Genomic DNA, 10,396 nt, shown 5'->3' with positions numbered 1-10,396 from the left:
CCCCCCCCCCCCCCCCCCATTTCATACTGACTATATTAATGGCAATTTATTTGTTTCACAGGAATAACCTATTAACCACACCATGTCTAATTTCAAGTACTAAACTCTCCTTACTATTATACTCTTCCCGTAAGTTATGCTGATGTACACAATAGTATTTTTAACCCCCTGTACCACAGTTTAGCTTGTCGTTTTCTTACCTATTAAAGGCAGAAGGGAAATAAAATGGGACCAGTCCCTTCAGAGATGAGAACTGATAAACTAGTGGGCAGGTGAATGTGTGCAACCCAAGAGATGAAATGTGTATTTCACAAAATTAAGGCTGTAGGAACGTTTTTCTCTGCATTATTTCTGGACAGCAGCTGTGAAGCCGTGGTGCACACTGGTATTCATAGTGTGGTTTTCCAAATAATGATAATCTTGTTTATTTTATGAGCTTCTTGACTATATGAAAACACTAGGCAACAGGCTTTTTACAAATGCCTGCTTTCTCATGGGGGTACCCATATTACTGCATTCCTTTGATGTAGCAGCACCAACAGATGCATCTCCATCAAATACATACAGTCTTCGTGGAAATTTCTCCCTGTGAATACTTGGCCTTCCATATCTCACCATGTACAATTAAGTCCTTAAGGCTCTGAAGTTGGTTGGTAGCAGAGGGTACCCTGGAAACAACCCTGCGACTACTTACTAGCCAAAACCCTTTTGTTGGAGTCATCATTCTCACAAAAAATAAGAACAGCCCACCAGAAAACCAAAGCCTTGCACTGGGTTCCTGTGGGGGACCATTCCAACAAGGTTTAATCATCTGCGGCACTGATACCGCCTTGGTAAAAGAGCACAGAGCACAACACTGAATATGCACCAGAGACCATGTCCAAGCAGATGAAGAACCTCTATCATAAATATTTGAATAAAATTACTAATGCTGGCAGGAAAATGCTGCAGAAAAGCAAAGGTAAATTAAAGCATCATGTTTTGCCTCTGAAACCATTTATGAAGTGTGACAACAACAGAATAAAACTGGGCCGTGAAGAAAAACCCAGGAGGTGTGATAGCATCAAGCTCTAACTTCGGACCCATGATAAAGCAGAACTATCCTGAACAACCGTCCTAATATTTCTTTTTTTCCCCATAATTCCTTCCTCTCACCTTCTAAACTGTGAACCCTAATGATCAAGGCACTATGGGGTGGGAGGGTTGTGGAGAAACGCGATTCTGGATTATCAGTCGGCACTTACCTCTCTCGATGGTCAGTGTTCTCCATTGCTTCCCTCTTCACTGCTGTCTTCTCACCTTCCTTGGGTTTCTGAATTTTCAGTCATCTCTAGTCTTTTGTCCAGTGGTTTTTATGCCCATCTTTCTGCTAAGAATTCTTCCTCTTCATCACCTGTTTCTAGACAAAGATTGTGTTAGTGTCTAAGCACAACCCTGGAAGGCAGCATCTCCTGGATTCTGCATCTCTCTTCCTATCAATTCTCCTCCGTAATCTTGAGCAACTAATTTAATTTTTGTCTTGATTTCCACATTAATAAAAATGTAATAGCACCGTTACAAGGATGTGAGGTTCCTTCTAAAGTGATTAGAAAGGCCTGGTGAATTAGCTGATTAGTTATAATGTCAGTCACCATCAGACCAGCATGTGGGGGAGATGTCAGCATTCCCATCGTGGTTTTGTAGCAGATCAGTACGTTGTGACCAGCCCAGAACAAACACCATCTCGAAGAGCTGATTGATTGGTGCGTGGGTTGTACACGAAGGAAAGCGGAAGCAGCGACCCCCGTCTAACGCAGCTCTGGCTCGGCAGTGCTAGTGTACAGCAGGTGTGCTACCGCTAGAACAAGCATGGAGAACCTCCTCACCTTCAGTGGGTCGGTGTAGTCCATTGCTGCCTGAGGAGATGCTGGGTAACAGCACTGGCCATGTGGGCTGTGCCCAGGAATACAAAGCCCCACATACAAGGAACCTCCTAATTCCGAGATGAAGCAATTTCTGTGCGCAAGCACTTGTCAGACTTACCATGATCGCTCTGGCCAAACTGTAGATGACAGTAAATTTCCTCTTGTTTAAAAAAAAGTAGCATACATATTCACTGCAAGGGTGCATCTCAATTCTGTTTGGGGTGTTCTGAAACGGTACTAACTACAGAAATTCAGACCTGGGTAGGAATTTCCTTAGAGGTTGGATTGAGAGTCCATGTCAAGGACTATGCAAAAAGCTGCGCGGATTACAAACTGTCAGTGGCTCGGTCATCTTGCCCTTCCCACAAACCAGCACGAACAACGCTCACCATCGCTGCACGCTTACAGGAGAACTTTAGTCTACCAGTGTGGTGCCACATTTCTTAGCGGGGGTTAAGCATTAGGTTGTGGAACTGTTTGGTTTTCTAATGCAAGCTACAGGCACTTTTCATATCTATATGAATCTGAAATTTATAGATTTTTTTTTTATGGTTTCTTCTAAATTTAGGCACAGTGACTCATTAGGTGTCTATCTATCTTGTGCAGACACCACACTGGAAACGGTGAGACCCAGTGAAGCCATGAACATGTCCATTGGTTTTCATTCTTACTAATGTCAGAAATACTTACTTGGTTTGATGGCATTTTACATCGGTTATTTCCATATTTCATATGTATTTGGACTTTGCCGTTACAGAAATTTCAGGTGATCTTCTTCAGATTTTCATTTTGCAGCCTAAAGTAGGCAACAGAACTACATAATAATGACACAGAAAGGAATTGGAAAAAGCTAAAAATTCAGTACTCCAACCGAAAATATCTTACTATTATTAGTGTCACTAACGTGCATCACTTTCTGATCGGGAATTACAGCTCTAGGTTTATGTTTACATGCGATCATCAGGTATAAGCAGTCCTCTTGTGGAGGATGAGAGCTCTCAGTGAGCACTTGCTGTGCATTTAGAAGTAAGTCAGTCCCCCTTACTGTGTGTGAGTTGCAAGATCTGACATCCCCTTTTTATACCAAGCAAAGTCAGGTTTGTGTTTCATGGGATCTCATCACTAAATAATACCTGCTACTGCCTCACCACGTTTTTTACACTTCCGCATCCAGTCTGAAAACAAAGAAGTCAAGCAGGACACATTGAATACATCTCTGCAATTGTGGGTACGTGAAAATGTCTTCACCCCCCAAATCCTACCACGTCTCAAGTCACGTGCACATCTTATCCCACACCCGGATTATCAGACCCGGTGTCCAGATGTACAAACCAGGAGGGCCTGCTCCGTTTGTCAGAAACCACAAGACCCCTCTTCTCTAGTCGCCTGCAGAGTCACAGTCCAGGAGGTGACACCCCTTAACCCTTATTGAGTGCCACAGGCAATACCAGGAGCCCTGGTGAGGTCTGCCGTCTCACAACACCAAAGGACACAGTTGGAAATGTAATAATCTTGCACAGACCCCAAAATGCAGCACGTACTGACTTACGTGAGGATTCCTCTTGGTGGGTTGTTGGTTGAAAAATAATCTGTCATTTCTCCAGCTCTTTCCAAATGTTAATACAGGTTGTGCCAGTAAAGGTCAGCAGTTTGGTGTGAAAGCACATGGCTGACGTGGGGACGCAATGCCAGCGTACAGCTACTGTTAACACTTAAAATACCTGTAGGTTTTCTTTGCACTACGTTGAAATTTAACCTCTCTTCCTTTGTCTCAGTGGCCATAATAAATACACAGGGTAGGTGGCACAGGGAGATAACACAACTTCCCTGCGCGTCCCCAGAAAGAGCTGCAGAGGATTCCAGTACTGAATCCCTCCCGTTCCAGAGCATTTTACGTACACTTTAAAGTGATATTATTTACCTAAATCCTGAAAGCTATTATTAACTTCACAGCGAAGCTGCAGCCTGTGGCTGTGTCATCAGATCTCCCAGACACTGCTTAAACTGCCGGTACTGCCAAACATTTTCTAATAACACAGATTGATCAGACTAAGGGATCTTCCCTTTTTGCCTTTTTTGAATGTACGGCAGAGTGGACTTGGTGGGGAACCTTTAAGGTCAAATATAAAGTTAACGGGGAACAGAAAAGTTGACTGTTCTCCTTTGGTTTTTTTTTAATTTTTTTTAAAGAAAGACTGGTCATGACTACAAACAAGTTACTCCAGAATCACTTTTTCTTTTTTTAATTTTTTAAGGGCACGAACAGAGGCACCTCTGTTTTAAACTTCACAAACAGTACCACAGGCTCTGAATTCAGGATTATACCTGACAAGTGCGTTTCATAATGTACAGATAAGGAAGCCAGAGTTGCTTTTTATTGGCAATGCTCTTAAAGAGTGAAGTTCGTTGCAACACACTGTTGCAAGCAGCACAGGGAGAGCTCACTGCAACTGCCAGGCAATAGAAACCAGTAACTCAAAGAAACCAGCGAACGCCACCCTTCCTACGCCGTGGTTGCTCTGCTGCAGTCCTGCTGGGTTTTGATCAGAACATTTATTTAAGGCCAAGCACTTAAAGCACATTTAAACAGTCGCCTTCCGAGCGTCCTAGTGAGACATGCAGCGACTACCAGATACAACCCCATTCAAAAAGGTCCAGCCACAGAACCGCACCTCGGCAGCCTGTCCTAGCAGGACAAACCAGATTTGTTTCCTCTTTCATTCAGCAAAGAATTGCTCGAATCCATTAAAATGTAACACCTATAGGTATTGGTTATTACTCTTCTGAGGGAAATGATTTTCAGAAATCATGAATGTGAGCCATCTCCGAGAACACAAAAAAACCCAAACCAAACCACAGTGGATTTTGCTCCCTGCCCCAGGAGTCCAAAACCGGAACAAACTACAGGTGAAAGAGTAATTCCAACCATAAATTGAAGGGAAACCTGTAATTAGCTGCTACAAATAAACAATAAAATCAAAGGTTTAACCACAGATGAAGTTTGGTGATAAGACTATGAAAGCACTTTATGTGTCACACCAGGAACCGCACTGTATTAGAATCAGAGGCTTGTGTCTTCCTCATAGACTTTCAAAGACTACGATGACATCTGGCACTGCAGATGGAAGAAACTTTGTATTTACTGCATGATAAATTTTCAATAAGCCAAATTATTAGCACCAAATAATCGACCAGAATGCTGAAGTCAGGAAACTCGGCCTCATCTGACCAGTCGAAACCCATTATCCTGGTTTTCCTCTGTTCCTGGTGGAGCCCACAGCCCACTGCAGAGTTGCAGGCTCCTTGCAGTCGAGGCTGATTTTGAAGTTTCCTGCTTTACAGCAGTAGTTTTGCAGTTCGACAGCAACCAGTTCCTGCTGCTAAAGATGGACACGCAGGTCGGCAGCTCCACGGTGTTTGTCACGTCAGTGACCCCAAACACAAGGCAGCCAGCTGGCTTCAGGGGTGAAGCAATGCTTCGTTTGAACACAGATTAAAAAGACAGACAAACACATAGCTGAAATACATTTATCTGAACGCCTGTTGATACCTTACTGGCTCCCTCTTCCTAAGCACGGCACTAGAGGATATTTTGGCAACACTGGAATTAGTGACAGTGTAGAAACCGCTGCAGAAGAATGAGCAGGACTGACTGCCTGACACTTTCCTGACATGGAAATTCCACAGACCCAGTAAAACGCAGAAATTCCTGCTTTTTGAGGAGTAAGTCTCTACATACCATCAACATGCTGATAAATACCAGCTGCACTGGCTCGTGTTCTTCCTAAGGAAATTAATCTTAAAAACAATACATCTGAATTTCATTTCTCCTCAGAATTATGTAACTTCAAAGGCCACTCATGAAGATGGATACTTCTGACTCATTTCAGATCATCCAACATAATATAAATCCATTTTATTCACCTCAGATCACAAGATCTGACCCCACTCAAAAAAAACCCCAAAACCAAAAAACTGAACCAAATTCCATGGTGAAGCTTTGAGCAGTAACACTAGATGGTTTCATGGGACCTTTTATTCCAGGGCCTTTGAACATGTAAATCTCTCCACAGGCATTTTCAGCAGCAGTAGCTCGAGGCAGTGGTGGTCACTCTGAAAGCTACTGATGTCACCAGATTTCACTTCAAGTGCAAAAAGACTCTTCAAAGCTCTGAAGGCCTGTGCCATAGCCATTAACTTGTCAAAAATCACCAGACCACCGAGGAGTCAGGGGTCCTGCTCCAACAACCAGACTAAGCTTTTTCCCTGGCAAGTTGACCAATGTTTTTTATACATGATGAAAAAGCCAAGTATTAACTGTTCACACTGTTTTACAGTCAAAGTTCTTTCAGTTTGTACACTAGGGATGTGCTTATGCGAGCTACGGTCTGTGGATTTCCATTTCACCTTTAGAAGCCAAAGAAAATTTTTAGTAGCCACATGATGCTTGTGACATCACTGTGTTCTCAGGGAACTCGTTATGCTAAGAGAACCACCGCGGCACTGCTGCTATTTTCATTCTCTCCTACCTCCTCTGCTCCCCACCGAACACGCTTCAGGCCGGAACACGAAGCCTCGTGCCTCTGCGTTTGCAAGGATGAGCAGATGTCTGTAACTGGGTCAGTCATATGTGACGGCTCTTTTTTAGACTTTGTCGCACCGCACCCAGATAGCAGTAACTACACCAATTTTTGACACTATTTTCACTGCAACAGATGATTCGCACTAAGTACCAGTCGAGGTATCCACTCTCCACGGTGTGGTATTTTTGTTATTTATTCTGCCTTCACTTTCGGGATTTCTGTGTTGCTCAAGAAGCCCTAATGAAAACAAAAAGTATCATCAGTCTCACTTGATTCCCTCATTCTGAAACAAAAATGTTGCTCTGGAAGTTCATCGTACATGATCCATTACTACTCCTGCACGGACAACGACCCAACGTCATTTTATGTTCTTCCTCCATCTCAGGTTTCATTTCCAAAATTACACTCTACAATCCCACTTACGGAAGAAGGGAAATTACAAGGTTTTTCTGTTATCAGAACTTTCCAGTATCGGATTTAATTCTGCCCTGGGCTGCACGTTAAAAACACGTACACCCATATATACACGCACGGTGTATGTCCGTGCGCATACTCTGTATTTGCCATGGCATTAAAAACTTGTTCCTTCATAGCACTGACAGCCTTAGGTTACCGTCTCTGTAGATTTCCAAGGCATTTCTCTCCTCTTTTCCCTCCCGGTGAAAACGACTCTTCTCTTCTACGCTTGCCAGTTATCTTTCCTTCCCAGCTGACCTGGCCATACGCCTATTCTGCTTTTCAGGACATACATGCAGCCAGGGCCAGCCACCACGTAGGGTCCATCCCCCCGAGATCTCAGCATGGCCGGCCTGGTGACGACAACCCTGTAGTCCACTTCTTCAAGAACATTGTAAGTCTCTTCTCTTCTTGTTATGCACTAAACCAAAATATTTTCTTTAGGATCCCCAGTAACCACATCCTCCCCCATCATGAGACGTTATTTTGAGCCTCGTGAAACGTACCGTGACTTTGAGCTGATCAGGCCATTCGAATACAAAAAGTTATTTTAACCTGGAAACACAGACACTGAAATGCTCCAAAAAAAAGTGGGCAAGTCCTCCACTAGCACAGCCAGATTTCAACCACAACCATGACAATTACTCAAGCTTCACCATTTACAGGTTTTGTCTCGGTGCCTCCAGCAGTGGCTGTGTTAAAGATTGTTTTCTGTTTAAAAATAGACAAAAATTTGGGGTGTTCTAGGCAAAGCCTTGAGAGAGCAGAGGAGCTTCTCGGTGCAATTACTTAGATAGCAGTTAATCCTACTAATTCATAGATGATATGCAAAAGAGTTGATGAGTCCCTACATCTATTTTTGCATTGGTTTTACAACTTCTCTGTGTTGGTTTTCAGGTCTCACCCCGCACACCTCCCCCCATGCAAGCAAAGGTAAGCGTTTTCAGGGGCTCAAGTGATGCCCAAGATCTTTTGCAGACTAACTGATACCAATTTAACTACTCACCTGGTTAATTTTTCTTTAATGGCACTAAGTAAAGATCTGGAGTTACCGCTGAGAATATTTAAAGCAAGGGGTTCAGGTGTGCATGACTTTCTTCCTCATGCACGTCCTGCGTGAGAAATTAAGGCCACTCGCAGGGATTTTTCTATTCAGCTTATGTTGCGATTGCTTTATGTAATAAACTACTAATTAGTAATGCCTTCAAACCAGCCTCACCCACCAGGAACTGCCCTTACATTCACTACGCTGAGCTGGCTCCTGAAGTACACACTACTGACAAACCCTGGCTCGTGAATTCAGTTCTTGTCATTATTTTAAAGAATTTTGCCTTTGTTGTTTCACGGAATGACTGTACAGATCATTGTTTTCAACCCCCACCTCACTATCTGGCCAGAGCTTCATTATTTTTACTGCGTTTTCATCTTCCTCTGTGTATGGCACACCCAGACGCTACATTCCATCATGTCTGTTTCTATTTCTTTCACATACAGGGAAGAGGATTGTCCCTCACCAGATTTAGCTGGGTAGGTGATGACTGTGCCTTCAATAGCAGCCGTTTCATTTACCAGGCCAAAGCATCCCTTGCTCCATTGCCTCCAGCTGCTGCAACAACGTGATAGTTTTGTTTTGTCTCAATTTTTGCTATTTTGCTTTTCCTCTCCCACTTTCCTCCCTCTCCCACAGCACTTTAAGATGGTAATTTTGTCGCTTGCTCTCATCCAGCACCTTGACCGCCTCGCAGCGATAATTTCTTTTGCTTTAGCGCGAAGGGAGCAAAACCCGCTGCATGGCAAAGCTCTCTTCCCTTAAAGACTCCTGGAAGACTCATCTGCCGCGTTTTTCTCTTCCTGGGAAGGACAGAACTGGGGAGGGAGGGCTGGGGTGAGGTGGGCGCTTACTCCGCAGTTCCAGTGGCTCTTACACAGTACAGTCGGCAAAACTAACGCTGCCACTAGTTGGAGTCTTTTGTCCCACCTCTCCTTGCAATCCCTTTCAGTAAGAAGCGATCTGCCTGAACATTTCTGAGACAAGTTCTTCCCACAGTTAACTCACAGCTAATTAAATTCTACTTCTCTACCACAGGTTTGGTTTTATATGGGATGGACATGCAAATTATTTGCATTTTAAGACAAAATATTTAAGCCTCCAAGCCACTAGCATTTCTTTCACTATCAGAAGAACACAAATTAATTGACGTGTTTGACGTCCTGGAACTCATGACATTGAAACAGCCTAAGTTTTGTCCTGCGGGTTAACCTTCTGAGTATCTATTCTTCGATTATTAATTCATCTTTTACAGACCGGTGCTCCCCTCAGACTTGAGTATTATCAGATAATTTTCTAACACTTTCCTTCATCCTTGTTTATTTTGTAAAAGATTATTTCATTCCAGCCTCCTTGAATTTCTCACTTGAGTAGTACATTTCAGTGGTCACAAACAATACCTATATATATATACACACACATATAAAAATCTTTCTTTGCAGGGCGGTGAAGGACACAAGCCAGGATATGGAAGCGGAAAATTCTATGAGCATAAATCTGCTCACAAGGGACATAAGGGATCCTATCATGAGGGCCAGGGCACTCTTTACAGAATCTTTAAACTGGTAAAGTACAACTGAACTTACTCTAAGTACAAAAAATTGAGTCCAGGAAAGAGAGAAGTCAAACCTCTCCAGAACCTGCCATGTTTCAAACAACCACGTCCTTAAAGCTTCTGAAGGAACTAGATGGGCATGGATAAACCAGGAGGTTATCTCATGGCCTAGTAACCACTTACATGATAGGAAACACAGGTAAAACCAGACTCTCAGTTACCACCAGGAAAGAAGGTAAGTCCACAAAGCCCCGCACCAGGATCTGTGTTGTTACGGAAGTCCCAAATGGCCTGGAACACAGAAGGTGAATGAGGTGACACAGCTTGTGCTGCTGCTGCTGCTGAATTACTTAGAGCAGCGGCAACAAAAGCAAACTGCTGAAGGGCAGAACATCACCGGGCAGTGGTGGACGCAGGTTTGGTTGAAAGAAGGCCCTGCTTCTTCCCACCCCGCGTGGGAGAGCTCCTATAATATGTCAGTGCGATGAGTAGCAACACCACGTAGCTGGGCAAATTAGAAGACAGTGTCATATGAAAAGTAAACATTTGGCCAGATAATCTTTAATCTGGTTCAAGTCACCATTTGGAGCCATGGCGCAGCCCACCAACACAGCTAGTACCTGACAGGCTATCATACACAGTTAGATACGTTACAGCTAACAGGAAGGAACAGGAAAAAAAAGAGTCAGTCGTGAGGGTTTTTCCACATTCTGTGTCAGGATAAAAACACGGAGAGCACATCACACCCCCTGGCAGCTACTGAAACCAAGACCTCCTTCCTCCTCAAGCGCAGCAAAGCATTCGCTCGCCGCTCACCTCTGGCACGCTGCTCCCCCGTGGAGCATGCGGT

At 43.7% G+C, this 10,396-nt stretch overlaps 1 protein-coding gene across 4 annotated transcripts in view; it reads left to right on the top strand.

The window, feature by feature from the left end:
- The window catches only part of MBP (myelin basic protein), an 87,135-nt gene that overhangs the window by 73,197 nt on the left and 3,542 nt on the right, over nt 1–10,396 (top strand). For 2 of the 4 annotated variants that reach the window (XM_010144305.1, XM_010144304.1), the window contains 3 exons: nt 7,230–7,337; nt 7,841–7,876; nt 9,434–9,556. In XM_010144305.1, the coding sequence (XP_010142607.1) occupies nt 7,230–7,337; nt 7,841–7,876; nt 9,434–9,556 (267 nt within the window). Of the gene's footprint in view, nt 1–7,229; nt 7,338–7,840; nt 7,877–8,437; nt 8,471–9,433; nt 9,557–10,396 lie in introns of all 4 variants that reach the window. The other 2 variants (XM_010144303.1, XM_010144306.1) reach the window with 2 other exon arrangements.

Source organism: Buceros rhinoceros, unplaced genomic scaffold (assembly GCF_000710305.1).
Source record: "Buceros rhinoceros silvestris isolate BGI_N320 unplaced genomic scaffold, ASM71030v1 scaffold40279, whole genome shotgun sequence".
NCBI classification, from domain to species: domain Eukaryota; kingdom Metazoa; phylum Chordata; class Aves; order Bucerotiformes; family Bucerotidae; genus Buceros; species Buceros rhinoceros.
This window is presented reverse-complemented; position numbering and strand designations above follow the sequence as displayed.